This window comes from Varanus komodoensis, unplaced genomic scaffold (genome assembly GCF_004798865.1).
Source record: "Varanus komodoensis strain SLA01 unplaced genomic scaffold, ASM479886v1 scaffold13_3, whole genome shotgun sequence".
Classification (NCBI taxonomy): Eukaryota; Metazoa; Chordata; class Lepidosauria; order Squamata; family Varanidae; genus Varanus; species Varanus komodoensis.
In genome coordinates this window covers 12,378,173-12,392,104 of record NW_025335409.1, presented here as the reverse complement: position 1 = coordinate 12,392,104, position 13,932 = coordinate 12,378,173, and the positions used below count along the sequence as shown (strand labels likewise).

The following is a 13,932-nucleotide window of genomic DNA, read 5'->3' as shown; positions in this document are numbered from 1 at the left end:
GAAGGGAGAGTTAGAAGAGCAGTGACATTACATCCCACTGAATAGTGCAGACAGTTCAGCATTTCATGTGTATAAAGGCCAGGGTTGATAATGTAGTAGTATGGACCCAGAAGTTTTTTTTTTTAAGTAAAGGTTAATATAAAAGCAACACTGCTGAAATGATGTATGGCTGAGTTTTGAGATTGCTGCTCCATTTTACCACCTCGTGTTGAGAATAGAGACAGGAATTTGTTTAATAAAGGTTCATATAGTATAAATGGTTTATTGATCCAAGCAAAAAATGGGGAAAGATGACTTTACCAGAGAAATACTGGTTCTTGCAATAGGCCTGTTCAGAGCACAAGATACCATGTTGCAGTATGGATAGTGTTACAGTGGAGAAAAAAAAATACAGAGGATGTATTTTCATGACATGAAGTTCTTTTAGTGATTTTTAGAGGTAGGCTGTGTTCAGGAATCTTACTTGCATGTAAGATGTAACTACCTGCAGAAGTCCTTTACTGCCTTTAGATCCAAACCATGATCACAATTGTTTCATTTTATTTATTGCATTTCTATACCGTCCTCAGCCAAAACTCTCTGGACAATTCACAAGAGGAAATAAAAAAATACAATACAGAAAGCCAAGCGTAACTTCACATGCAACTGGAACAAACATATAACATGGCCTTTGTTCCTCTTTGCCCCCACCCCCAGCAATGTCATTTAAAAAATGGATGACTTGAATCCTTTAATTTCTTCTAGTTCTCTTTTTTCAAGTCTTTTAGATGTTTTGGTTATGCAATTTTTATTTTTAACTTTACATGTGTGCACTGACAAATCATTGTTTAGACACTGTTCCTTTGCCCTGGGATCTTCTGTCAATTTCTCCACGCATTTTGGAGACTGGAGTCCTAACTCATTTAGTTGCATGCTCTGGGTCTGTTAAATCCCATCACAGCAATTGTTCTCATTGTGCCTTGGCTCTAAAATGTCCCACATTAATGTGATGCTTGTCCACTTCCCTCTGCCACACCCTGTTAGATCCTTCTTTCTATTGGCAAAGAATGCCAGCAAAAATCCTTGGATTTTAAGTTCTTCAAAGAGCATATTACATATGATGCTGTACCCTCTCTGTCTCTCAAGTTATTAAGATCAGAAATTTCTTCTACAATTACTGTACTCTGTCCTTGTTCCAGAGGAATGTATGTTTGATTCCTATAGATCTTACTCTGCCTGCTTCTAATTGGTTCCAGCATATCTTACTCTGCTAGTGCACTATTTAGTCACATTACGGATATCTTTAAGCTTCAGCAACCTAAGGATATGGACAAACTGTTTGGAGCACTAAGGCCTACTATTAGCCCTAGAAAACTTTGTCCATACTGACTTGTGAAAGCCAATATATTGAGCTGGTGGTACCTGAACCTTCAAGGTAGTAACTGTTTCTTTGAGGGTATAGCAAGGTCCCTACAGCTTTAGAGGAAAGCATGGTGAGGTCATTGCTGGAGAACCAAATTGAGTTCCCTTAGTTTCAGAAGCTTACACTGGTATTAAATTTATCATTTTTGGGCAAGGTGCTGGAATGTATGGTGCCTCACAGCTCAGAGCTATGTTGGGTGATACTGATTATTTAGATCCATTCCATTGGTTGTCCTGAAATAACACATGCCAGGGAATAGATGGGGAGAATGGAACACTGTTGGTTCTCTATCTTTCAACAGCTTTCAGTGCCATTGACAATGGAATCCTTGTGATTTGTTTATCTTGAGAGGCATGATCTTAAACTGTTTCCTATGCTTACTAGAAGAGTGCTCTGAAAAGATGGTAATAGGAAACTTATTCTGCCAAATGGCTGTAAGACTGAGGTGCCTCAAGGTTCTGTTCTGCCCTTCACGTTTTTTAACTTCTATGTGAAACCACTGGGGAAGTGATCAGAATGCTTTGGCTGAACTGTCACCAGACTTTTTAAGGCTGTTTGTTGGGGGCAACTGGAAAAAATGAAGAATTCTATCTGGTAGCATGGAAAGGTACCAGGAAAAGAAGGGCAAACTGGAATGGGGTATTCAGTTTGGCCTGGTCCTCCATCTGCTCATGAGTCGAGGACAGATAGTTCCATGACAAAGAGCATGTGTATATTTGTGGCCAAGAGGCAACTGGAAGGTAATGCACAACATCTGCTGTATTGCTCATGATATATGGTTTCATGAATGTAGAGGCCAGAAAAATAACAACCCCCAAATGGACGAAAAGCAGAAACACTTTTTTAAAACCTCAGTTTTTTGTGTTTCTCCCTTAGGTTTATTTTTGAAAATGGGAGAATTCTTCTCCCACACACACAGTTTTCTCTAATTCTTTTCTGAAGCCTTTACCCTCTGCCTCTGGAATAAGTCCTGTTCAGAACTGAGTGGGATTTTATCTGGAATTATTTTGGGAAGATCTGTCACAATCAGGAAACACTTGTGTGCAATTCCAGATGATTAAAATTAGAAGTTTCTGAACTGTGATGATCTATTTTGTGAGGGTGGACATCAATTGTAGATGTGGCAAAGTTTATGTACCATATGGATGTTGGGTTTGGGAGGTAAACAATTTCTGACAATTAGTGGTTTAATATCTTCAGTTGTGCCCTGTGGAATTGTATGCTGGGAGATTCTCCAAAGTTATTTGTCTAATCCAATTGGACTGTGGACTCATGAAGTTTAGCTTTTGTTGCCATTTGCATTATGCTATTTAGTAGAATTTCAGTAACTGGTAACATTGAGATCAGGAAGTATTTTTTTCCTGTCAAAAATATCTTTCTTGTCATGTGTCAGCAGTCACTATCTTGCAAGCAACTTCTGTACAACAGTGAATAAACAGAACTATAATGCACTCTGCAGTTTTCCAAACTGAGTAACTCATGGCATGCTGTTATTAGTTGCTCTTTCTAAGCTGCTTTTAGTGTTGGCATAAAGGTGGTCTTATTTGTTTTGGCCAGACATTAAACCTCTTGTTGTACCAACAATTAGCAATATTGAAATTAGTCTGTCACCACATAATATTCTTGGAAAAGAGTCTATTTATATATTTATTTCATTAACGTGTGTAGCAAGAACTACCTTTAGTTATGAAATTCTTTTTTCTGTAACAAATGTTTCTGATTATACAATTCATGTATCTTTTCTAGTTTATTTATTATTCTGGTAGGCAAGATAGTAAATATATACTGAACACTCAGGGACAAGAGTCCATTTACGTTTCTGAGAGTTAGAACCTACATCTTCAGTTACATTTGAAGATAGGCTCTGGTTTGTCCATGGAAACTTTCGCATCATTATATTATTTTACTACAGGAATTCAACAGTAATTAAACTAGGACAGCCATTCAGTGCATATGTACTGAGAACTAAAGAGCCCTGGAAATTATGTATAGGATTGGATCTTCTTACTCAGCTGTTACTCAAAAAAATGTCTTAGCTTCATTTTGTTCTCCTACTAGTAGCCTTGCTGTAGCTGTTCTAGTACAAGTAGATTGTGATACAACTAGCTTAGATCCGGACAGTTGATTCTATTTATTTGCTACAAGAATTTGGCACGAATGTTGGAAATGAATGCTGGACACTGTCTTAAAATGTGTGCAAAACTCTTCATGTTGTGGATAGCAATTTGATAATATAACCAGCTCTATTAGCATGAACTGCCAAGGCATAGTTGTACAGGGTAGTGATGTTAGAGAGGTTAAACATTTTCTTATAAATAATCTTTGCTGAAAAAGTATTTGGAGCAGCTGAAAAAAAAAAAAAAACAACCTTAAACCAGAACATTTTAATTACAGAGACTGAGGAGGCTATCAACAAAATATAGAACAGAAAAGATCTACCCAACAGTTACTGGAGAAAAAGAAGAAAATGTAAAAAAGAACAGATACAAAGATATACTGCCATGTAAGTCTGACTCTTCTTTTTACCAGACATGCTAATAACATTTATTAAGATATCTTGCCAGTTAACATTTACAGTCTCTTGGATAGGTAAATTAGATGGTAATTATTTGCCAAAAGGGGTATTTTTTAAGATGCTTCATCTGCCAAAGTGAATGTTTTCTTTGTCTGTGTGTCATCCTCCTAGTTTCTATTTAAAAACCATTGCCATGGCTAAAGATCTGTTAAATGACCTTGACCTCTAAACCAAAATAGCAAAAGCATTTCTGAATCATGCAAAACAATTACTCAAAATTCCAATTTTCTTAAAGATTTTATTAGGCTATGTCACAGAAAAACAGGCAGAACTGATTGTGCATAATATATATGAGCCTTTAAGAATATTTTGTCTGAAGCTAGAACTCTTAATGGCACAAAATCTTGGAGATTACCTAAGCGGTATTCATCAAATACTGTAATATGATCAATAGATGTTAATGTTCTGAAAATCAGACTTGGCAGCAAATGTTACCAATTGAAGATTTTCATGGAAAAAAAGCTGGGTAAATTATTTCTTGTTTTAAAAAATAAGCCATCGACTTTGGCTAAGAAAGTCTGGACTCCTAGGTCTTTCTTTGGTCTAGATGGGCTTCTGGCTCCTGAGTTCAGCTTGCCTAAAGGTGAAATCTGCTAACAGAGATCTCAACAGCAGCACCAGACAGCTATAAGCTGCTGCAAGACTGATGCCAATAGTGAAAATGTTGATTTTGCAGAATCTGTAGGGTGATGCAGTCTTTTTGGTCAAACATCCTGAACTGTACCAGTGGTTCTGTATGCCTTTTTTCTTATGTTGGGATTGATGAGATTTCTTTTGTCTTGGTTGTCATCTTGGCATAATTGGGATAGGTCCCTTATGAGTCATATGACAATCAGTCTCCTTTACTGCTTATTTCATTACAAGTAAAATAGAGATATTATGCATTTATAGCCTGCCTTTCTTGCTCTAGCAAGGAACCCAAGGAGGCTTATGGAGTTTTCATCCTCTCCATTCTTATAACAACCCTGTGAAGTAGGTTAGTCCATAACCTAGATAGGTAGGCCTTGACTGGCTAAAGTCACTCTGTAGGCTTCATAGGTGAGTGGGAACTGGAACCCGAAACTCTTGAGTCCCAATCCTGCACTTTTAACCACTACACCAAACTGGCTGTCAGCTTAGGGGAACAAGGCACATGGCACAGCACTCACAAAAGAGGGGAATAGCTGAGGGTGCATTCAGGAGCAACAGCCAGACTGTTGCCATTCATTCTTTCACACCTTCCAGAAACTGATCTGTTGCCTGAGGCAGGCACCTCTGTCAGTGTAATGGTAGGGCTGACTTTTTGGTAGGCATGAACTTGAAGTGAAAGTAGGCACTTAATGACTAATCCCTATTTAGCTTAGCAAATGCTGCAACTTTCTGGAGATCATCTGTCAACCTCTGTAATTCTTCTTAAAAACTATATTTTAGTTGACCACAGCAGAGTGAAACTGACTTTAAAAACTCCCCCACAAGATTCTGACTACATCAATGCAAATTTCATTAAGGTATGTTTTAACATAATCTTATTCTATAATGCTTACAAGTTGCTGAAGTGTTGTCTCAAACCAGTTATGTACTGAGAGAAGAAAGATGTTCTAAGAATTACTTGGATTTTATGATAGAGATTAAATATGCTTCCATTTGAGTCAAGAAAACCCAGGCTGGAAGTCTTTTTATGTCCAAGGGGTTGTGTTACCTTCGCTGAAAGCTGTTGGAAACCAATGTCAGCAGCGGGCATGGTTGGAGGTACCCCCTCACTTTTTGTGTTTCCAAATGGAGCAGAGAATGAGAGGCGACCAGCCAGATGGGAATGTTGTGGGACCCTGGTTCATCTCCTTTGCTTTAAAAACATTGCATCAGTCCTGGGCAGTAGTTAACCGTCTCTACATTGCAGGAATCACTATTCAAAGTTTGTGAGTTCCATTTATTTTCATGACGCTAATAGGAACTCTGAGATCTAAAGATGCTCCTTCAGCTCATGGAAGGTTTCTTCTAATTTAGCCGAAGACAGTTGCATGTGAAAAGTGCCATGAAGTCAAGAGACATTCCGCAGTTTGAATGAGCCCTTGTGTAGCTGTTTGCACAGGATCATTCACTATGCTTTCTCTGAATTATTTAGCTCTGGCTCACTTACCATAGGAATCGAAAGTACAGTATGAAATCCAATAGATGAAAGAAGAACTGTATGGCATTGGTATCCCAAGTATATAGGAGGGTAAAAAATGCTTACTGTATTTTTGGTTGCTTTTGCTGATACAGGGGATTTTTATGTTGGGACTGTTGTTTGTTTATACAGTATGGAATAAAAATAAAAAATATAGTATGGAAAACAAACACATCCTGTAAGGTTTTCTGATGCTTTATCAGTTGGTGAATAGAACAGTATTTTTCCACTCTGTTCTTCCTTGGTTTGAAAAGACAAATACAAATAAATTGTATGTATGTATTTTGAACATGTATAAACCCATTTATAATAGAACCAGCCTAAGAATGATTTCATGACACATTGGTAACTGTTACTGTATTCAATTTTATGTTGAAATTTTAGGGAGTGCATGGGCCAAAGGCATATGTTGCTACCCAGGGACCACTAGCAAATACAGTTATAGATTTCTGGAGGATGATATGGGAGTACAATGTTGTGGTAAGTATCTTACCTCAGTATTAATTCTATTCCATGATATATATGGTAACATATATTTCACAATTTATGATCTTATAACCGTGATGGTATATACCAGGGGTCAGCAACCTTTAACACTCAAAGAGCCATTTGGACCTGTTTCCCACACAAAAGAAAACACCGGGAGCCGCAAAACCGCAATTTTATATTGTTATTTCTTGTATTTTAATTTTATGTTGTGAGCCGCCCTGAGGCTTCGGTGAATGGGACGGCATAGAAATGTTTTAATAAATAAATAAATAAACAAACAAACAAACAAACTCCTTTGACATCTAAAATGAAGATAACACTGCATATATCATTTTTTACCTTAATGCTATGTATATCTTCATTATGATTTAGCTGCAGCTCTTGTTCAGTCACTAAAAACTGTTATTTTTAATCTTACATTATAAACTAGTAGGACTCCTTTCATATATTGTGAATAGGAGAACAGTTTCCTATTCACAGAGTCAAAGTCAGTGCTAAAAGGCTGCATGCATGAAACAGCAAACCCCATAAGTTTGTCAGCAGTAAAAGCAAATGTATCTACCCACATACCATTAAACATTCGCTTTTCTTCCGAAACTTTTCTTCGGATTTATCCATGGTTGGAGGGGGGGAAAGCTCAGTAAATTGGCAGATATAGGTGTGTTTAGTGACTGATTAGCAGATAAACAGTCAAGTGCTGTGAATTGTGACAGGTCCCAAGCGCAGCTTTTAACATCCAGATGAAGGAGATTACCTTGGGACAAAGAGAATCTTTTCAGCAAGCCGTTTCCTGTAACATGAGAACCCGCAGGAAGCTTGTTTAGCAGAGGAATGTAGCAATTTACTTAACTAGCTAGCACTGCGTTCCTGAGTGGAGCTTCCAGCAGATCAGCGTGTTTTGAGCGACGGAGCCGCAGCAGAGGGGTTCAAGAGGCACGTGCGGCTCCGGAGCCGCGGGTTGCCGACCCCTGGTATATACAATAGCCCTGCTAACTGCCCCAGTAACTTTTCTGAGGAACATATTGGCAACACACTCGGAACTTGATTCATGCTGGTTCATGCTATCTTTACTAATGAAACTTTCAGCAATAAATTAAGTGAATTATCTTTTGAGAATGTGTAATCAGTTGATACTGTTGGTTTCCTCTTCAACACAGTGCTGTTTGCACGTTGCCATATATGTGTGTTGATTGGCTTGACTCTGTGCCTTGAGACTTTTTTAGACTGTTGAAACAACAGTGGACTCAAGTCACCTCGTTCACTCTTTTCACCAGATGTTCTCAGACATGGGACTTACTTTCAAATGCTTGACAATTGAAACCACATATTAGATGCACATTAAAAATACAGCATTTGGCAAATTGTTATGTACAAAGTTCTAGGCTATTTTATTTCTACAATGGTGGTAAATCAACAAATGAGTATGTGCAAAGATTTAACAAGACAGGGATTTCACAGCCTTTGTACTATTACGTTTCTTTTTTCCAGATTATTGTAATGGCTTGTCGAGAGTTTGAAATGGGAAGGGTATGTATAAATAATACTAGCTTGTTTATTGCCTTTGTCAAATATGTTATAGATATTAATAGAAGTAAATGCAGATTTCTAGTTGTAGGTTAGTTCAGTGAAGCAAACCATTATATAGGCTACTAATTTTACTTACGTATATTCTGAAGAAATCTCAAATCTCCATATCACATCAGTGAAATGACATCAAATAACATAAAATCACTGGCTTTCTTTTATCACTTTCATAAGGTGCAACATAGGAAGGTGTTGTTTAAAAGGGGTAAGGAGAATTTCACAGTGAATATGTATGCTAAGTGTGCCAGCAACATAATGAATTAGCATACTTAATATAACACAAAAGAAAACACAAACTCAGGAGCAAGACAGAAGACTTCATAGGTAGATTTCTAACTAAAATGTTCCTAAGAGGATTAGCAATAATTGTCTTGCCCATTTAAATCTTGTCCTATGTATTCATAAATGTTACTTTTAAAATAGCATTTTATTTTCCCTTTTGATAATAGAAAAAATGTGAACGTTACTGGCCTCTGTATGGGGAAGAAGGCATTTCTTTTGGACCATTTCATATTTCTTGTGTAAGTATTTTATAGAACAGATATACTTTTTAGAAAAGTCCAGTTCAAACAAATGAGAGAATTCATAATTGAGGAACCACAAGTGAGAAAACTCTGTTCTTTATACCTAGTAACTTTTCTTGAAAATACTTATTATAGCACTGAGTTTCCAGGATCTGGTATAATGATATGCGGAATAATATTAGCAAATGTTTTCCTTTCACTCAATGCTATTAGGACATAACTATTTAAAATGAAGTATACAAAGAAGCACTCTGATTTGATGGTGGTGCAGAGTTGATTTGATGGTGGTGCAGAGGGAGTGTGTCGCAGTTATTCCCCACTGTTAGGCATGCTGAATGTTGTATTTACACAAAGTTGTAGTTCCATTTATTATTTTACTTAAAACGAGGCAAGCAAATCCAGATTCTTTGCCCATATTTCTATAAATATTGTTTATATTGTTATTTTTATATTGTTACTATTGTATATTTTTTTTGCATGTTGTGAGCCGCCCCAGGCTTCGGCAAATGGGGCAGCATATAAATGTTTTAATAAAATAATAAATAAAATAAATGGAATGATTCTGATTTCTGCTTCTTTTCAGTATTTACTTGAATGTGTGAACAGAATTTTGTGAAGTTTCCATGTGTTCACAAATATTTCTTTTTTATTTAGGAAGCTGAGCAAGTTAGAACAGACTACTATATCAGAACTCTGCTCTTTGAATTTCAGAATGTGAGTAAATTAAAAACTCTGCCCTCAGTCCAGGCAAGCGAAATGTGATAGATTTCTTATAATGATTTCTCCTGTATACCAAATCACTTTCCTCCCTTTTGACAGCACATTTATAGAATACAGGAATGGCTTTCAGTATGTGATAACTGTCAAATGCCTGTTCTTAAAGCCATACAACTTTAGTTTATGATAAGGCAGAAATGAATATCAGTTGCCCCCTGGCATATAGTTGAATAGCAACTTGAGCCTTATCCTGTTCCTCTTCCTGCTGCTAAGCCAACAATAAATATTCCTAGTTATCACAGTCCTGCTAGACATACATTATATTTTTTAGGAGACAGTTCTGTGTTGCTCTTGCCTGTAGAAAGAGCACTCCATCTGTACAGTGTTCCTTGAAAGAACAGTACAGGTTTACAGTAGTCCCCCGAATTTCACAGGGGTTATGTTCCTAAAGCACCCGCAAATTGTGAAAAACCACGAATTTGGTGCCGGCGATGGGCACCGGCCGCCAAGGCAGTGCGGGCGGGAGGTGTGGGCCGGGCTGGAGGGCATGCGCACATGGCGAGGCAGGGGCAGGTGCACGCAGAGATTGTTTTCTCCAAGCGCGTCCAAACTCAGAGGAAACGATCTCCTTGCGAGTAAGCTGCCGCACGGTGAGGTGCCAGCTTATTCGCAAGGAGATCGGCTTGGACTTGCTCAGAGAAACATCTCACGAAGGACTGAAGCCGTGAACGCTGAACCACGACTTCACAGGGGTATACTGTATACAATTGATACTTCAGTTGGTGCAAAATAGAGCTGCCAGGCTGCTGACGGGGACTGGGCGTTATGTTCACATGACTCCAGTCCTCCGTCAGCTTCACTGGCTTCCCATTGAAGTCCGGGCCCAATTCAAGGTGTTGGTGATGACCTATAAAGCCCTTAACGGCTTGGGTCCTGGTTACCTGAAGGAGCGCTTACGTCCATACATGCCCTCCTGCTCTTTGAGATGAGTGGGAGAGGCCCTCCTCTGGGAACCCTCCGTGAAGGATATTAGGAGGGTAAGTACCCGGAGGAGGGCTTTCTCTGCGGTGGCGCCCAATCTATGGAATGTGCTCCCCAGAGAGGTCCTCCTGGCGTCATCGTTATTTGTTTTTCGGTGCCAGGCCAAGACCTTTTTATTTAAACGTCATTTTAATTGTTAGCTTTATTTATTGATTTTACATCTTCAGCCAGGATGTCTCCAATTATATTGTTTTTATGTTTAATATGTATTTATTTATTGTTGTGAGCTGCCCTGAGGCTTCGGTGAATGGGGCGGCATAGAAGCTTACTAACTAACTAACTAACTAAATTCTAATTGCCTGTAAAATTGCTGGGATAGTCCCATATAAATGTTCTCAGCTAGGGAAAAGATGAAGAGAGCTATGCTGTATTTCTGGCATATTAAGTATTGGACGCTTATCATACATTGGGGCAGGAAGCCTGAATAGTTACTGTGGCAGCAGTGAGAATAAAAGGCATTGGCTGACAGCAGGAACAAGTGAGCAACTATTGTGTAGGCAAGATCCAGAGGATACTTAAAACCCTCATAAAAACCTGGCATCCAAAAGACACAGGTGGACTTGTGGAGCCATTTGGATGATGCTAAATAATCATGACCTTCAGATGGAACTCCTTTACCTGGTAATGTGTGGGATTTAAGTGCTGCTTGATGCACTGTGCAGCACTCTAATGCCACTTCCAGATTGACTAGTTTTCTTCAGGTCTTCAGCTTTTAAAAAAGCAGATGAGTCATGTCTTGGGATCTGGACTGAATTGTATTGTTTTTGTTAAGATTTAGTTGTTCCACGCCGTATAGTTTTGTAAGCTAGTATCTACAGCCCTTTTAAAATCAAAGCTGTCATTCTTGGGAAGCGAAATTGTGTGCTTAAATTCTACAGTTCTGCCAAATCTGAGTGTTCTTGCTAATACTGATCTGCGATCTGTTGTGATTATTCTGTTGCACAGTATCCTACCTAAGAATCTGGGATGGCATGCAGAGCTGGAGTATATTTGTCAAAGCTCAGAAGACGGTGTATGTCTTTCCCATTGGGCTGATATGCATAGGACAATGGCTTTTATAGAGTGTATGCTTCAGGTTTTATTTCTCTCAGACTTGGGTATTTTTGCTATTTGATAACTAGCATTTGCCCTTATATTGATTTATTACTATCATTACATGGTACATTTAAACCTTACTAATTACTTGTATTATAAAATCTTAAAATCCTGAGAAAAGTACTATAGTCCCATAGATCTATTCCATACATGATAACAGTGGCGTGGTTGTCACTTGAATATATCACATGAGCATGTTTTTACCTTTCTCTGAGTGGTCGTTCTCTTTTCTGTTGAGAGATTTTTAAAATGCACCTGCAACCTGGTCCAAGGGTAACATCCTCCCATTGCCCAGGACAGACAAGGAACACTTGTCCACGCTTTTTGTCTTGGTCCTGGCCTCTGTGGTTTCTTTCAGCCAGCACATTCCTTGCTTTTCTGTCCAGAACTGTTCTACTCCCTCTTTCTACAAACTGTCCCTTTTCAACACCTCTTACTATCTTAGTCTCATGTCCTCTTCTCTTATCTCTACAAAGCTTGTCTTCTCTTTTCCCATTTTTCTCTTCTCCACTTTAAAAACAAACAAAAAAATCTCTCCATGTACTCCACAGCACAGTCTACCAGAGCTGCCGCCTCAGCATTCGCTTTTCTCATCTAAAGTTCCTTTCTAAAGTTCAGCCAGCTTTGGGACCTACCCTATAGGAACAGTTGTTTTGTACATCCCATGATTGATGTCTTCTTGCACTTGATGGGAATGGAAAGTTGGGTACTTACTGTGAATTTCCATTCTGATTTGGCACACAGAAGACATCCACATCATAACTTGTGCCAGCCTGGGCACTCTCAGGCTTTCTTCACAAGGAGTGCTCTTTTCCCTAAGAGATGTGCTTTTTGTTTTCTCACTTCCATTGTCTCAACATTTTCTTCCTTCTTTGTTTTCACTTCCTCAATCCTGTGTCTAGAACTCAGAAAAGAACTAGTTGGGCGGAGTCACAAAGACCAGAGTATAGTGGTATCTCAGCTCACAAACTTAATCCCTTCCATGACTCTGGTCGCTAACTGAATTGGTTGCGAGCCAAGTCAAATTTCCCCATAAGGTTAATCCATTCTGTAAATATTTTTTTTAATCACAGGGAAGACGTGCGCTGAGGGGGAGAAGGGCACGATCGCGGGCACACTCGGGGGGGAGATGGGCACAATCACAGGTGCGCTCGGGGAGACGGGCGCAGTCATGGGCGCGCTTTGGGGGGGAGATGGCCATCTCACCACCTCCAAGCACAATTGCAGCCATCTCCCCCCACCCCCCAGCCCAGCATGACTGCAATTGCGCACATGCAGGGAAGACAGGCGATCGCGATCGTCACCCAATGTGGAGCTCTCAACCCGAGTCAAAATTTTTCTGAAATTTGTGTTTGCAACCCGATTTGGTCATAAACAGAGGCGTTCATGAGCCGAGGTACCTCTGTAAAGGCATAAAGCCTGGTTCCATGTTGCTTGCTTTTCCTAGGCAGTGGAAGGAGTTAATCCATGATGGATCTTTCTTTCACACTGAGTTAAAATGGATGGTAAATTCAGATGTTTAACAGTTTCTTTTTTATTTTAGGAAACACGTCGGGTATATCAGTTTCATTACGTCAATTGGCCTGACCATGACGTTCCTTCATCTTTTGATTCTATTCTTGACATGATCAGCTTAATGAGAGAATACCAGGAACATGAAGATGTTCCTATTTGTATACATTGCAGGTACACATTAATTTTTTCATGTGATGGTTATTGTTGGAGTTTCAATAGGTGCTCTAGGAAGTATTACGTGGCTAACCCTCCCACACCCCACTTTTCAATTTGGGAGCTGATGGTCTTTTGTGCTTGTTTTGCGTATTACTTTTGTACAGCTGTGTGGTCAGCTACTGAGTTAAATACAGAGTCATAAGCATAGATTTTGAGGATATTATCGGTATCAACATGTTTGTAAAATTTATGGACAGTAGATTTGTTTAACATTTCCACTGCTTTAACTGTACACTCATAGCATTATGGAAGATGTATATTTTGGTATACATTACACTGAAACTCTGATGCAACAGGAAATGTTCAAGCAGCAACTTTCATGTAATTTGTCACTTCGATATGCTCCACAAAAGCACAAAAGGTGGAAGCTTATTAAAAAGGGAGAAGACTTCTATAACTAGTTAGCACTGAAGTCCCATGCTGACCATCTTTCTAGCTGTTGTCCTGCTTCAGTACTGGAGCTTCTGTGTTACAATGACAAATTCACCATTAAATTAGTTAATTACTTCTGGCAGAACTAAGCCTGTCTAGTTTATGATTTTCTTTGGAGTACTTCTGTCTTTTTTGTCATATCACCTCACATTTTGGGAATATATATAGATGCTGTTAAGCAGATCACAGTTTACAG

At 38.9% G+C, this 13,932-nt stretch overlaps 1 protein-coding gene across 1 annotated transcript in view; it reads left to right on the top strand.

Annotated features, from left to right (window-relative positions):
- Positions 1-13,932, top strand: part of PTPN12 (protein tyrosine phosphatase non-receptor type 12) — a 75,103-nt gene that overhangs the window by 36,608 nt on the left and 24,563 nt on the right. The window contains exons 2-8 of the mRNA XM_044423381.1: positions 3,797-3,905; positions 5,388-5,464; positions 6,508-6,603; positions 8,101-8,139; positions 8,646-8,717; positions 9,375-9,434; positions 13,117-13,259. Coding sequence (XP_044279316.1) covers positions 3,797-3,905; positions 5,388-5,464; positions 6,508-6,603; positions 8,101-8,139; positions 8,646-8,717; positions 9,375-9,434; positions 13,117-13,259 — 596 coding nt within the window. The remainder of the gene's footprint in view (positions 1-3,796; positions 3,906-5,387; positions 5,465-6,507; positions 6,604-8,100; positions 8,140-8,645; positions 8,718-9,374; positions 9,435-13,116; positions 13,260-13,932) is intronic.